Below are 15601 nucleotides of genomic sequence, written 5' to 3' on the forward strand. Positions count from 1 at the left end.
ACACTGCCCGGGCTCGGACACTGCCCGGGCTCGGACACTGTTCAGGCTCGGACACTGCCCAGGCTCGGCCACTCCCCGGGCTCGGCCACTCCCCGGGCTCGGACACTGTTCAGGCTCGGACACTCCCCGGGCTCGGACACTGCCCAGGCTCGGACACTGCCCGGGCTCGGACACCGCCCGGGCTCGGACACTGTTCAGGCTCGGACACTGCCCAGGCTCGGACACTCCCCGGGCTCAGCCACTCCCCGGGCTCGGACACCGCCCGGGCTCGGACACTGTTCAGGCTCGGACACTGTTCAGGCTCGGCCACTCCCCGGGCTCGGACACTGCCCGGGCTCGGACACTCCCCGGGCTCGGACACTGTTCAGGCTCGGACACCGCCCGGGCTCGGACACTCCCTGGGCTCGGACACTCCCCGGGCTCGGACACTCCCCACGCTCGGACACTGCCCAGGCTCGGACACTCCCCGGGCTCGGACACTGCCCGGGCTCGGACACTCCCCGGGCTCGGACACTGTTCAGGCTCGGACACTGCCCAGGCTCGGACACTGTTCAGGCTCGGACACTCCCCGGGCTCGGACACTCCCCAGGCTCGGACACTGCCCAGGCTCGGACACTGCCCAGTGCAGGGCCGGGGTCTCCCGGGGTCTCCCGGGCTGTCCCGGCCGGACCCCCCCGCCCTCCCTGCCCGGCCCGATTAGGCCGGGCTTTGGGGCTAATTCCCAACACCTGACCGGCTTAGGCTGCTGAGCCCATTATCAGCTTAGCAGCAAAGACATCTGCTGCTCGGGGGCAGCGCCGGCCCGCAGCCTCTGCGCTGCCTCCATGGGGCTCTGAGCGGCCCCGGCGCCCCGGTGAGTGCCCCGGGGCACCGGGAGCCGCTTCCCCCGCTTCTGGGAGCTCCCGGGGCTGCCGGTGTCCCCAGGGATGTCTGGGCGCGTTCTTTTTTTTGGGAAAAAAGATTTGGGTTTCCCCAGCCTCCACACGCCAAAAACTCTCAGGGCAGCGCAAATAACGGAGCTCAGGGCGATGGAGGAGCCGTGCTGGGAAAAGCTGGGGGAATGAAAGCTGAGATGTTTTATTCCTTCAAAAAGCTGGGAGGATGTTCCTAGGCAGTGGTCAGGGCTGCTGGGGGGTCACAATCCACTGGCACACAGCAGTGATCCCAAAAATCAATGACCCAAATAATGCCTCAGTTCCAGGGCACGATGGCTCAGGACATGACCGAGAAGGAGCTGCTGAAGATGGAGCTGGACCAGCTGAAGAAGGAGGTGAAGAACGAGAGGCAGATGGTGAGTCCCTCACTGCAGGGAGGGAAAAGGAGGGGAGGAGAAGAACCCCAGGCCCAAAATCCACCCGAGGGGAGGAACAGAACCCCGGGCCCCGAAATCCACCCGAGGGGAGGAACAGAACCCCAGGCCCCAAAATCCACCCGAGGGGAGGAGAAGAACCCCGGGCCCCAAAATCCACCCGAGGGGAGGAGAAGAACCCCGGGCCCCAAAATCCACCCGAGGGGAGGAAAAGAACCCCGGGCCCCGAAATCCACCCGAGGGGAGGAAGAGAACCCTGGGCCCCGAAATCCACCCGAGGGGAGGAAAAGAACCCTGGCCCCGAAATCCACCCGAGGGGAGGAGAAGAACCCCAGGCCCAAAATCCACCCGAGGGGAGGAGAAGAACCCCGGCCCCCGAAATCCACCCGAGGGGAGGAGAAGAACCCCGGCCCTGAAATCCACCCCCAAAGCCAGGCAGGAGCACCCACGCTGCCCCTAAAGCTCTGGGATGCCCTGGGACAACCCCGGGAATATTTGGAATGCTCTGGCAAATCCCAGGGGTGGTTTTGGGACTCCGCAGGGATCATTTGGGACACCCCAGGGGCGGTTTTGGGATGCCCCAGGGATGGTTCTGGCACACCACAGGGGCGGTTTTGGGACTCCGCAGGGATCATTTGGGACACCCCAGGGGCGGTTTTGGGATACCCCAGCCCAGGCTCGTGTCCCACTTGCCCATTGTGGCCCTGGGCTGGATCCCTGGGGCAGATCCCTGGGCTGGATCCCCTGGTGGATCCTGGGTGGATCCACCGGGTGGATCTCTGGGCTGAATCCCTGAGCTGGGTTCCCGGGCTGGATCCCAGTCGGATTCCCCGGGCAGATCCCCCAGAAGATCCCTGGGCTGGATCCCCTGGTGGATCCCAGTCAGATCCTGGGCGGATCCTGGGCTGGGTTCCCTGGGTGGATGTCCCTGGGCTGGATCCCCTGGCGGATCCCGGGTGGATCCCGGTCAGATTCCAGTCAGACCCTGGGTGGATCCCGGTCGGATCCCAGTCCAATCCCAGTCGGATCCTGGGCGGATCCCAGTCCAATCCCAGTCGGATCCCTGGTCAGATCCACGGCGGATCCCAGTCTGATCCCAGTTGGATCCCGGTCAGATCCACGGCGGATCCCAGTCTGATCCCAGTTGGATCCCGGTCAGATCCAGGGCAGATCCCAGTCCAATCCCAGTCGGATCCCCGGTCAGATCCTGGGCGGATCCCAGTCCAATCCCGGGCGGATCCCAGTCAGATCCCAGTCAGATCCCAGTCAGATCCCGGGCGGATCCCAGTCCAATCCCAGTCGGATCCTGGTCAGATCCCGGGTGAATCCCAGTCCGATCCTAGTTGGATCCCAGTCCAATCCCAGTCCGATCCCAGTCAGATCCCGGTCAGATCCCCTGGGTGGATCCCCCGCAGCCGCCTCTCCCCCGGGCAGGTGTCCAAGACGGGCAAGGAGATGAAGGAGTACATGGAGTCGATGGCGGGCGAGGACCCGCTGCTCAAGGGCGTCCCCGAGGACAAGAACCCCTTCAAGGAGAAGGGCGGCTGCGCCATCAGCTGAGCCCCGGCTGCACCCGGAGAGGAGGAAAAGCACACCCCGAAAACAAGATCAGGAACAGCCCCAAAATCCCCACCCCACCCACCCCGCTGCTGTCGGAGCTTGGGCTTCCCGCGAGAAAAAAACCAAAAAACAAACCGAAAAAAGGCAAAACTTCTGCATTTTCACATTTTCAGCAGCCCGAGCTAGCGGGGATGGGGGAAACAGCCCCGCGGGGATCCCAGCTTTGTGATTTATCCCCAAAATCCCCAAATCCTCGCGATTCCGGCTGGGAAGGAGGGAGATGCCACCAGCACTGCCTCACCTCCTCCTCACTTCCCTTTTTTCCTGGCTTTTCCCTCGGGAAAACGCCTGGAAAATCAGCGCTGTGACCTGCAGCATCCCTGCTGCCCCCAGCGGGGATTTTTTGGGATAAATTCATATTTAATCCCCTGCTTGACAGAAAAAAAAACCCAAAAAACCCAGGCACAGCCGGCTCCTGAATTCCATGGGGTAGGTTCGCTGTTCGGAAACGTTTTGTTTTTTTAAAAAAATCCCATTCCAGGATTTTTTTTTTTTTTCCATTTAATCTCGAGGAAAAACTCTCCCAAAACTGCCCCAAGACCATCGACCCCAAAAAAAAGGCAGCAGATATTCAGAAATTCAGATTTGGGAGTCCCTCGAGGCGCTGTCCCACTCTTCCTCCCCTCCCAGCCCCGGTAAATCCCAAGGAAATCCCTCCGGATCCCACCTGGAATTCTGCCTCTGGATCCCCGCTCAGCCTCAGCGCTCCCCACACCCTAAAAAGAGAGAAAAAAATCAGAAAAAATGGATTTTCCTCCAGCAGGGAGCCCCCAGTGCTGCCAGAACCCCCAAAACCCCCCAAAATCCCCCAAACTCCCCCAAAATCGAGGTGGTTTTGCTCTTTCTCGCAGCTGCTCAATAAACCCGCCAGCATCGCCACAGCCTCTGTTTCTTGCAGGAAATACTCTCCAAAAAATCAGAATTTGTGGGTTTATTTTCTGCTCTGAGGTGGATTTTATTCGCTACAGCTGAGACTGACATTATTCTTTTAATTCTCCCTTTTTCTGCCTTTAAAACTTGGGTGCACAGTGGGGCTGGATCCTGCTTTTTGGTGGAGTTTTTGATGGTTCTGCTGGGGTTTTTCGGTGGTCGTTATTTTTTTTGGTTGTTTTAGGCTTTGTTTTGGTTTGGGGGTTTTTTTGTTTTGTTTTTTTGGGTTTGTTTTTTTTTTTTTTTAGTGGGGGGATGGTTTTGGGAGTGCAGAATCACATTTTTTGATGGAGCTTGTGTGGTTTTTTTGGTGGTTGGTTTTTTGTTGTTGTTGTTTTTGGCTTTGTTTTGGTGGTTTATTTGGGTTTTTTTGTTTGTTTTTGGGGATTTTGGGGGGGGGGATTTTTTGGGAGTGCAGAATCCCATTTTTCGATTGAGCTTGTAGGTTTTTTTTTGGTGGTTATTTTTGCTTTGTTTTGGTTTTGGTTTTACTTTTTGTTTGGTTTTTTTTTTGGGGGGGGATGGTTTTGGGAGTGCAGAATCCCATTTTTCGATGGAGCTTGTGGGGTTTTTTGGTGGTTGTTTTTTATGGTTGTTTTTTGCTTTGTTTTGGGGCTTTATTTAGGTTTTTTGTTTGTTTGTTTGGGGTTTGTTTGTTTTTGGGTTTTTTTTGGGGGGGGGATTTTTTGGGAGTGCAGAATCCTATTTTTCGATGGCGCTTGTGGTTTTTTTGGGGGGTGACGGAGCCGAACGCGAGATGCTCCAAAATTCACTTGGGGCGCACCCAAAGGCGCCGCTTCTTCTCCTGGGCACCGCTCCAAGGCCATGTCGGGCTATCCAGGTTAAAAAAAGAATTAAAAACCAGATTTTCCTGTCGCGGCTTTGAGGCGATCAGACCCCCCGGGGCCTGAGCTGCCCCTAATCCCGGCGATAACCGGGCTGTGGCCGGAGGGATTGTCCCGTTAATCGCCGTTAAACGGCCGGAAGGTGCGTCAGGGCCGCCTAAGCCCCCTCTGAGGGATCCGGGGCGAACCCGCCATGATGAGGGCTCCGCGCTGCTGGGGGGGCGGGCCGAAGCGCGCTCCCAGCCAATAGCAACGCGCCGTTGGCGGAGTGACATCCGCTCAGCCAATCAGCGGCGGAGGACGGAGGGCGCGGACCCGCTGCTGGGGGCTCGCTGAAGTGGGAGGCGGTGCAGAGTAAGGTCTCAGCCAATAGAAATGCGATGTTGAGAGAGTGACAGTAGATACGGCCAATCAGAGGTGGGAAACGGAGAGCGCGAAGCCCCTCCGGGGGATATGGATTGTGGAAGAAGGAGGCGGTGCAAAAAGCGCGCTCAGCCAATAAAAATAAGAGCATGTGAGAGTGACAGACCGAACAGCCAATCAGCGATGGAAAACCGAGACGGCGAATCTCCCCGGAGGGCTCCGCGCCTCGCCGGTGAAAGGCGGGGCGAAGCGCGCAGCGAGCCAATAGAAATACAGGCTTTCCAGAGTGACACGCCGCTCAGCCAATCAGCGGCGGAACACGGGGAGCGCCCTCGGGCTTCCATCAGCCGTCTTTCCCCCGCGCCTGCGCCGTGACGCGCGGGCGCCCCCGCACAAAATGGAGCTCGGCGGGCCCGGGGCGGGCGCGGCGCTCCCGGGGCGGCCCCCGCGGTCTCTCCCCGTTCTCCGCTCCTCTCCTCTCCTTTCCTCGCCCGTTCTCGGCCCCGCGGCGGCGGCCGCCGGCAAAAAGAGACGCGAGGTCCCACCGAGATTTGAACTCGGATCGCTGGATTCAAAGTCCAGAGTGCTAACCATTACACCATGGGACCGCTGGGTGTAGCGGGAGCCGCCGCGCCGCCTCCCTGTGCTCGGCCGCGGGGCGCGGCGCTCCCGGGATCCCGGAATTCCCGGAATTCCCGGAATCCCGGAATTCCCGGGAATCCCGGCAATTCCCGGCATCCCCGCCCCTCCAACCCCCCCGGCATCCCGCGGCCGCCGCCGTTCCCCCCCCGCGCCGGCCCCTCCTGCAGCCCTCGTGCCCGGCACGCTGATTGCCGCCTTTATTTTTGGCTTTTTAAACTCATTTTTTATGATTTTTAAACTTATTTCTGCCTTAATTCCCCTGGGGTTTTTCCTTTATTTCTCCCCCTTTCTTTCTCTGTTTTTCTCTATTTCCCGCTTTATTTATTTTCCACTCCATTTTCCATTTATTCATCTGTTTTTCCTCTATTCCCTTTCCTTATCCCCCTTTTATTTCTTTTTCCTGCTCTATTTGCCGTTTTTCCCCCATTTTATTTCTCTATTTCCCCTTTATTTTATTCCCCCACCACCATTTCCCTTCATTTAACTTTCTATTTCTCCTTTAACATTTCCCCATTTATTTTTCATCTGCAATCCGTTTTCCCTTAATTTCTCAATTTCCCGTCCATTTTCCTCTTTTTATTCCTTTTTCTCCTCCAGTTCTTCTTTCTTTTCCTATTTATCCTCTTTTCCTCCTTTTCTTCTTCCCTTCCCCTTATTTTCCCCCTCTATTTTCAATTTTTCAAAGTTTTTTCCTCTATTTCCCTTTATGTCTCTTCCATTTCCCCCTATATTTCCTAATTTCCCTATATTGATCCCTTTTCCCTTTATTACCTCCATTATTTCTCTTTCCTCTCTATTTTTTCTTTATTTTCCCCTCAATTTCTTTTTTTTCAGTTTCTCCCCTTATTTTTTTTCCTCCCATTTTTCCTCTTTTATTTTCCTGTTTCCCCTCTATTTTCTCCCTTTTAATTTTACATATCCCCTTTATTTTTTCTTTTCCCCCTTTTCCCGCCCCAATCCCACAAATCCACACAAACACTTGGAATTTTTTTTATTTTTATTTTTTTGCTTCTTTCTCTGTTTTTGCTCTTTTATTTTTTCACAGCGAAACAGTGGAAATAAAGCGATTTGTGGCCCAAAAAAAATTAAAATACTAAGGAAAACCCTCCTCCCCGGAAAAGGAACGGAGCCCGCATCCATCCCAAATCCCGGGAAAAGGGAAGGACGTGGATCAGGAGAGGTAAGAGGGGCAAAAAAGGTGAAAATAACCCAAAAAAGAGGCAAAACGACACCCCAGAAATCACAATTTTTACCTAAAGAGCCTGAAATTTCCTGGGAAAAGCAGCACCTTTGGATGCTCCCAAAATTCAGCTCCACCCCCTCCCCCCCTGCTGCCATCACCCAAAAAAAAGCCAAACCAATGGAAAAATAGGAAAAAAACCCAAATTATCAGCTGGGATTCCCCCAGTCCTGCGGGAGGCCGGAGGGGTGAGAGGGGAGGAGGAAAAATCCAAGGAAAAACAAAACAAAACAAAAATCGAGTATTAAAAATAAAGACAAAAATAAAAATAAAAATAAAAATAAAAATAAAAATAAAAATAAAATCAGTCACAGCCCAAATCTGGGACTGGTGAGGTCTGGAGCTTCCAAGGACTAAAAATCAACTTTCCCTGAGGGAAAGCAATCCCATAAATCCTATTTTTTTTTAAATCCTAGGTTTTTAAAATCCTATTTTTTTGTAAAAGAACGTTTTCTTTGGAAAAAGTGTAGATTTTTTTTTTTTACTTTTTTAAAACTTTTTTTTTTAAGCTTTTTTTTTTAAATTTTTTTTATTTTTTTTTTAATTTAATTTTCTTTTTCTCCCTAAAACTACGCCCGGGGAGTCGCCCCTACCTAGAGTCACCTATGGCTAAGAGGTAGATAAAAAATCGGGATTGGTTGTGGATGAGGAATCCTGGGATCATTCCAGGATCATTCCAGGATCGTTCCTGGGATCATTCCAGGATAATTCTTGGGATCATTCCCGGGATCATTCCAGGATCATTCCAGGATAATTCTTGGGATCATTCCAGGATCATTCCTGGGATCATTCCAGGATAATTCTTGGGATCATTCCAGGACCAGTCCGGGATTGTTCTGGGATCGTTCTGGGATCATTCCCGGATCATTCCGGGACCATTCCCGGATCGTTCCTGGGGTCATTCCCAGGATTGTCCTGGGATCATTCCAGGATCATTCTCAGATCATTCCAGGATCATTCCAGGATAATTCTTGGGATCATTCCAGGATAATTCTGGGATTGTTCTGGGACCATTCCAGGATTGTTCCCAGGGTGATTCCCAGGATTGTCCTGGGATTATTCCAGGATCATTCCAGGATCATTCTCAGATCATTCCAGGATCATTCCCAGGATCATTCGGATCATTCCAGGATCATTCCCAGAGCATCCTGGGATCATTCCAGGATCATTCCAGGATCATTCCAGGATCATTCCCGGCTCCGTGGGCACCGCTGCACATTCCAGACTCTCGGAATCATCTCCCGCTCCCCTCCTGATTCCCGGGATTTCACGGATCCCAAACCTGGAGCAGCGGGGTCCTGGCTCAAGGCCGAGTTTGCTCCTGGAATTCCAAGGAATTCTGGATCCGGATGCGCGTCCGAGGAGACGATCGCGGATTCCTGAGGATGAATTCCCGCCTGCTTCCGGTCGATCCCGCGGATTTCCCGGATTTAATTCACCCCGAGAGGCGGATCCATCTCATTCCCATTTTCCTGCTGATTTTAGGGAATTTTTCCCGTTTTTTCCATTCCATTCCGGATCCATCTCATTCCCATTTTCCTGCTTTTCCCGATTTTCCAGCTTTTTCCAGCGAAGAGCGGGAGATGCTCCGAGGTCTCTTCCTTCCCACGAATCTCTTGGATATAAATTAATTTTCCCTCTGGGAATTCCCCCTCGGAATTCCGACAGCGCCGAGAGGACGCGGGGATGGGGAAAGGGCGGGAAAAGCAGCGAAAATTCCCGGAATTTTTGGGAATTTGGGTCGAGATCTTCCCAGAGATCCCAGCGACGGGATTTGGGAACGGCTGCTCCCGGATTTCCTCGGAATGGGGAGGGAAAATTTGGGATGGGGATTTGCCGGGAACGGGAATTTCAAGTATTCCAACCCGTTTTCCCTGGGAAAAATTCCAAGGAAAACCGGGAAAACGCCCCCGAGGGACGGGAGCTGCCGAGCCCAAATCCGGCTCCTTTCATTTTATTCCCAAAAATTTTTTTTGGGAATAAAAGCTCAGCGCTCCCCCCCCCGCCGGAGGGGGGATCCCACATTCCCCAATCCCAAATATTCGGGATGGGGATGGGGGGAAACAGCCCCAAAATTGGCTCCTTTGGGAAATTTGGGAATTTTTTTTTGCTGAACGTTTCATCCAAAAATTTGGATTTAAAAAAAATGGGGAAAAAAAAAAGGATTTTACTGAGAAAAATCGGGATTTCACCAAGGAAAAAGCGGATTTTATCAAGAAAAATTGGGATTTGACCAAGAAAAATTGGGATTTGACCCAAAAATTGGGATTTGACCAAGAAAAATTGGGATTTGACCCAAAAATTGGGATTTCCCCAGGAACAATCAGCTGTGAGGTTCTGGAGCAGGGAGAGGCTGGGCTGGGTGGGCTCCCGCCTAACGAAGGAATTCATCCCTTAATTAATTAATTACTCTCCCTCCTCCTATGTATTTTTAAATTATTTTGAATATTTTTAAGCCTTTTTTCCCCTATTTTTAAGATATTATTTTCTTTTTAATTACTTTTTTCTTTTTTTTTCCTCTAGATTATTTTTTCCTTTTAAAAATGATTTTTCCTTTTTAAGAAATGATTTTTCCTTTTTAAAAAATGATTTTTCCTTTTTTTAAAAAGGAAAAACAAAAAGAAGGGAAAAAAATTCAAGTTTTTTCCACTGGGAAAATGGAATTTGGAATTTTCCCGGATTTTTTTGGAGAGCGACGATGCCTGAGAGCTGAAATTCCTCTGGGAAAGGGCAGAAAAATTCCATAAAAATATCAAAAATAAGGAAGCTGCTGCCATCTTTTCCACTAGGTCCAGAATTCCCGACGTTCTCTCCGGAATGCCGGGATTCTTCTATTTTAAAAATTAAAAAAATTCCAACAAATTCTCTTTTTTTTTTCTCTTTTTCATTAAAAAAATAAAATCTCCCCGTTAGCACCTCTTATATAAAATATCAGCGAAAAGCCCCGAAAAAACCCCAAAATAAAGTGAAAACAGCCCCAAAAAATCAGAATATCCCATAGCTGAGGTAATCGCACCTGAGGTAGCTTTTTTTGAGCTTTTTTTGAGCTTTTTTTGTGGTTTTTTGTCATTCCCGGGTTTTTTTTTGTCGCCCTGGATTGGCAGAATTCCAGGGAATTCCCTGGATCTGCTTTTCCTGCTTTTCCAGGCGCTTTTTTGGGAGGATTCCCCGGAATTCCCGCCTGGGCTCCGTTCAATCCACGGCCAATGGCCGGGGCCGCCTTTGGCCCCAATTCCCAAATTTTTTGTCTCATCCCGATTTTCCTCCCATCACTCCCACCCGAAAATCTCCTCCCACTTTCACTTTTTCTCTCCCAAATTCCCACTTTTTAACCCCATTTGGGAGCCCTTCCATCCTCCCTCAGAATTCATCCCACTTTCCCTTTTTTTTTCCCCCAAATTCCCAATTTTTAGTCTTTTCTGGGAATCCTCCCATCACCCTCCTCCCTCAAAATTCATCCCGATTTCACTTTTTTTCCCCACATTTTTCCCACTTTGCCCCAAATTCCCACTTTTTCACGTGGGAACATCCCAGCTTTCCTTCCGCCATTCCCGTCCCTCCAAACTCATCCCAAATTTTCCTTTTTCTCCCGAATTCTCATTTTTCCCCGTCGTTCCCAGCTTTTCCTCCAATTCCATCCCAATTTGCCCTTCCCGTCCTCCCCATTTTGGGGGAAAACCCCGGGAAATCCCCATTTTTGGGGCTGGAATTCCGGGAGCCCAGCCCTGGGTGGGGAGCAGCAGCTTCGGGCACTTCCCAAAATATTCCCAAAATCCCAAATCCTTCCAACCCCACCCTGGAATCAGCGCCCGCTGCCATTCCTAAAATCCACATTTTTCTCCCTTGGGAACTGGGAATTTCCCACAGAAATGAGGAATTTGGGGATTTTTTTTTTTTTCCCTTAAATCAGGAAAAAAACCAAATATTTTTATCCCTTAAATTTTTGGGAATTTTTTCCAGGCTGGATGGGTTTGGGAATGAGGAGCCCAGCTCTCCCCAATCCCTCCTGCACAGATTTCCCAAATTATGATTATGGAGTTGAGGAATTCCATGTTTTTTTCACAAAAAAAGGGGATTTTTTTCCCTTTTACCCATTTTTGGGGTTTTTTTTGGGGAATTTTTGGGTGGTTTTATTGCTGTTCCCAAAGGGAAAAGAGAAAGTTTTTTCCAGGATTAATTTTCCTCATTATGAGGAAAGGTGAGCATTTCCACAGTGGGAATTTTCATTGGTAAAAAATAGAGAAAATTGGGAAAAATGAGAAAAAAAGGGGAAATTGGGAAAAATGAGGGAAAATGTCTGGTGTTCCATTCCCAATGGAATTCCCAATTCCGCTGGGGGTTGAAATTCCCAATCCCTGTGGAAGTGATTCCTGATCCGTATGGATTCCCAATCCCTGTGGATTCCCAATCCCTGTCCATTCCCCATCCCTGTCCATTCCCATCCCTGTCCATTCCCATCCCTGTCCATTCCCATCCCTGTCCATTCCCATCCCTGTCCATTCCCATCCCTGTCCATTCCCATCCCTGCCCATTCCCAATCCCTGTCCATTCCCATCCCTGCACATTCCCGATCCCTGCGGATCCCCATCCCTGCCCATTCCCAATCCCTGTCCATTCCCATCCCTGTCCATTCCCAATCCCTGTCCATTCCCAATCCCTGTGGATTCCCAATCCCTGTCCATTCCCATCCCTTTCCATTCCCAATCCCTGTCCATCCCCATCCCTGCACATTCCCCATCCCTGTGGATTCCCAATCCCTGCCCATTCCCGATCCCTGTCCATTCCCAATCCCTGTCCATTCCCAATCCCTGCCCATTCCCAATCCCTGTCCATTCCCATCCCTTTCCATTCCCATCCCTGTCCATTCCCAATCCCTTTCCATTCCCATCCCTGTCCATTCCCATCCCTGTCCATTCCCATCCCTGTCCATTCCCAATCCCTGTCCATTCCCAATCCCTGTCCATTCCCAATCCCTGTCCATTCCCAATCCCTGCCCATTCCCAATCCCTGTCCATTCCCATCCCTGTCCATTCCCAATCCCTTTCCATTCCCATCCCTGTCCATTCCCATCCCTGTCCATTCCCATCCCTGTCCATTCCCAATCCCTGTCCATTCCCAATCCCTGTCCATTCCTGATCCCTGCCCATTCCCAATCCCTGTCCATTCCCAATCCCTGTCCATTCCCGATCCCTGTCCATTCCCATCCCTGTCCATTCCCATCCCTTTCCATTCCCATCCCTGCCCATTCCCATCCCTGCCCATTCCCGATCCCTGCGGATCCCCATCCCTGTCTCCCTGCTGATTCCCAGCTCTCGGAGCCCGGCCCGGCCGTGCCGTGTCGTTTTCCCGGGATTTGGCCTCCGGGGTTCCCTATTTCCTCCGGGATTGGCTCTGGCCGCCGTGGCCCTTCTGGTGCTGCTGCTTCACGTGCGCCAGGATGTCCCGGATCTTGCGCTGCGCCATCTGGGAATGACAGCCCGGGATCCTGGGAATGCCGCCCGGAGCCGCCTTCCCACAACCTCCCACCCACAGCGGCTCCTCCTCTCCCGACGTTCTCCCGTGGCTTTTGCTGGGAATGACCGACGGGATTCGTGGGATAACGACCAAAATTGTGAGCCCTGGAGAGCCCCTGGAGAGCCCCCGGAAAAGCCTTGGAGAACCCAGAGAGAACTCCTGGAAAAGCCTTGGAGAACCCAGAGAGAACTCCTGGAAAAGCCTTGGAGAACCCAGAGAGAACTCCTGGAAAAGCCTTGGAGAACCCACAGAGAACCCCTGGAAAAGCCCTGGAGAATCCCTGGAAAAGCCTTGGAGAACCCAGAGAGAACTCCTGGAAAAGCCTTGGAGAACCCACAGAGAACTCCTGGAAAAGCCTTGGAGAACCCCTGGAAAAGCCTTGGAGAATCCCTGGAAAAGCCTTGGAGAACCCCTGGAGAATCCCTGGAAAAGCCTTGGAGAACCCAGAGAGAACTCCTGGAAAAGCCTTGGAGAACCCACAGAGAACCCCTGGAAAAGCCTTGGAGAACCCACAGAGAACCCCTGGAAAAGCCTTGGAGAACCCACAGAGAACCCCTGGAAAAGCCTTGGAGAACCCAGAGAGAACCCCTGGAAAAGCCTTGGAGAATCCCTGGAAAAGCCTTGGAGAACAACCCCAAAAACAACCCCAAAACAACCCCAAAAACAACCCCAAAACAACCCCAAAAACAACCCCAAAAACAACCCCAAAAACAACCCCGAAACAACCCCGAAACAACCCCAAAAACAACCCCAAAAACAACCCCGAAACAACCCCGAAACAACCCCGAAACAACCCCAAAAACAACCCCAAAAACAACCCCAAAAACAACCCAAAAACAACCCCAAAAACAACCCCAAAACAACCCCAAAACAACCCCAAAAACAACCCCAAAAACAACCCCAAAACAACCCCAAAAACAACCCCAAAAACAACCCAAAAACAACCCCAAAACAATCCCAAAAACAACCCAAAAACAACCCCAAAACCAACCCCAAAAGAACCCCAAAACAACCCCAAAACAACCCCAAAAACAACCCAAAAACAACCCCAAAACAATCCCAAAAACAACCCAAAAACAACCCCAAAACCAACCCCAAAAGAACCCCAAAACAACCCCAAAAACAACCCCAAAACCAACCCCAAAACAATCCCTAAAACAACCTCAAAACCAACCCCAAAACAACCCCCAAAAACAACCCCAAAAACAACCCCAAAAACAACCCCGAAACAACCCCAAAAACAACCCCGAAACAACCCCAAAACAACCCCAAAACAACCCCAAAACAACCCCAAAAACAACCCCAAAAACAACCCCAAAACAACCCCAAAAACAACCCCGAAACAACCCCAAAACAACCCCAAAACAACCCCGAAACAACCCCAAAAACAACCCCAAAAACAACCCCAAAACAACCCCAAAAACAACCCAAAAACAACCCCAAAACAACCCCAAAACAACCCCAAAACAACCCCAAAAACAACCCTAAAACAACCCCAAAAACAACCCCAAAAACAACCCCCAAAAACAACCCCAAAAACAACCCCAAAACAACCCCAAAACAACCCCAAAACAACCCCAAAACAACCCCAAAAACAACCCTAAAACAACCCCAAAAACAACCCCAAAAACAACCCCCAAAAACAACCCCAAAACAACCCCAAAAACAACCCCAAAACAACCCCAAAAACAACCCCAAAAACAACCCCAAAACAACCCCAAAACAACCCTAAAACAACCCAAAAACAACCCTGAAACAACCCCCCAAAAACAACCTGGGGGTTTCCGGGGCTCCAGCTGGAAATTCCTCACGCCATTAACTCCGGGCAAAGCGGGATGGCCGGAACGATCCCGGGATCAACATTCCCGCTTTTCCAGCCGGGCCTCGGAAGGGAGCGGGGTTAATTGGCTCCCCGGAGGGTAATTAGGCACTAATTACCCCAATTAATCACCCCGGAGGCTCCTCGGGATCCGGGGTTCCCTGGGAACCGGGTATCCAGGGAATGGGAATGGGATATGGGAATGGGAATGGGGAATGGGAATGGGAACGGGAATGGGAATGGGAATGGGAATGGGAATGGGAATGGGATATCCAGGGAATGGGAATGGGGAATGGGAATGGGAATGCGATATCCAGGGAATGGGATTTCCAGGGAATGGGATTTCCAGGGAATGGGATATGGGAATGGGAATGGGATATCCAGGGAACAGGGTGGGATTGGGAGATGGGATTTGGGATTTGGGAATGGGATATCCATGGAGCAGGAAGGGATCTGGGATTGGGAATGGGATCTGGGATCCGGGAACGGGGTATCCGTGGCAATTCCATAAAGAGATTTGGGAATCCCAAAAGAGGATCCCAAACTGGGATCTGGCAATCCCAAACTGGGATCTGGCAATCCCAAACTGGGATTTGGGAATCCCAAACTGGGATTTTTCAATCCCACACTGGATCTGCCCCTCTCCATCCCAAATCTCCTTTTGCAGCTCCCATTTTTGGGGAGGAAATTCTGGATTTGGGGCTGGCAGATCCCTGGATTTGCGACAGGATCCGAGGATTTCACCGAGAAGGAGCAGGCTGGGGTTTTTCCCTAGAAAAAAATGGGAATTCTGGGGGGTTTTTTTCCATGGAATTAGGGCTGGAACAGCCTGATTAACGCCCTGAGGCAGAAATGTTTAATTGCCGTTAATGTCAATAATTCCCGAGGCGATTTCCTGCGGGAATTGCTCCAATTCCCGCCTGGATTTCCTGGTCACCCTCTGGAATCGGGATAAAAACGGCCCCGAGCGGCCCCGGGGCTGCAGAGCTGCCGGGAATCCGCACAGGGAGGTGAGAAATTCTGGGAAAATGGGAATTCTGGGGAGGTGAGAAATTCTGGGAAAATGGGAATTCTGGGGGAATGGGAATTCTGGGGGAATGGGAATTCTGGGGAAATGGGAGTTTGGGAAGGAGCTTTGGGAGTTTGGGAAGGAGTTTGGGAGGATTTTGGGAAGGAGTTTGGGAGGATTTTGGGAAGGAGTTTGGGAGGATTTTGGGAAGGACGGATTCGGCTGCCAGGGGCGGGAGCTTCGTGGCACGGGGGGAATTCCCAGCCCGATCCCGCTGGATTCGCTGCAGCTCCCGGTTATCCCGGTGGTT

At 51.5% G+C, this 15601-nt stretch overlaps 2 protein-coding genes and 1 non-coding gene across 4 annotated transcripts; 2 read left to right on the forward strand and 1 right to left on the reverse strand.

Annotated features, from left to right (window-relative positions):
- The first annotated feature begins 552 nt into the window (after positions 1-552).
- On the forward strand, positions 553-3808 carry GNGT2 (G protein subunit gamma transducin 2). 2 transcript variants are annotated; one of them, XM_077788429.2, is made up of 3 exons: positions 553-853; positions 1196-1291; positions 2744-3808. In XM_077788429.2, exons 2-3 carry the CDS (start codon positions 1208-1210, stop codon positions 2867-2869), a joined length of 210 nt encoding a protein of 69 aa, XP_077644555.1. In that variant the 5' UTR covers positions 553-853; positions 1196-1207; the 3' UTR covers positions 2870-3808. The 2 variants fall into 2 exon arrangements, with proteins under 2 accessions (XP_077644555.1, XP_085417861.1); XM_085561735.1 differs by lacking the exon at positions 553-853 and having other exon boundaries at positions 874-1291.
- A 1608-nt stretch (positions 3809-5416) lies between these two features.
- LOC146765134 (uncharacterized) lies at positions 5417-15352 on the forward strand. The gene is made up of 2 exons (XM_085561724.1): positions 5417-6889; positions 12482-15352. The coding sequence occupies exons 1-2, from the start codon at positions 6416-6418 to the stop codon at positions 13949-13951; spliced, it is 1944 nt and encodes a 647-aa protein (XP_085417850.1). The 5' UTR covers positions 5417-6415; the 3' UTR covers positions 13952-15352.
- On the reverse strand, positions 5604-5675 carry TRNAQ-UUG (transfer RNA glutamine (anticodon UUG)). Its single transcript has one exon. It is a non-coding gene; the product is annotated as a tRNA-Gln (tRNA).
- Positions 15353-15601: the final 249 nt, after the last annotated feature.

The sequence above is a fragment of the Lonchura striata genome, chromosome 27 (assembly GCF_050655825.1).
Source record: "Lonchura striata isolate lonStrDom1 chromosome 27, ASM5065582v1, whole genome shotgun sequence".
NCBI classification, from domain to species: domain Eukaryota; kingdom Metazoa; phylum Chordata; class Aves; order Passeriformes; family Estrildidae; genus Lonchura; species Lonchura striata.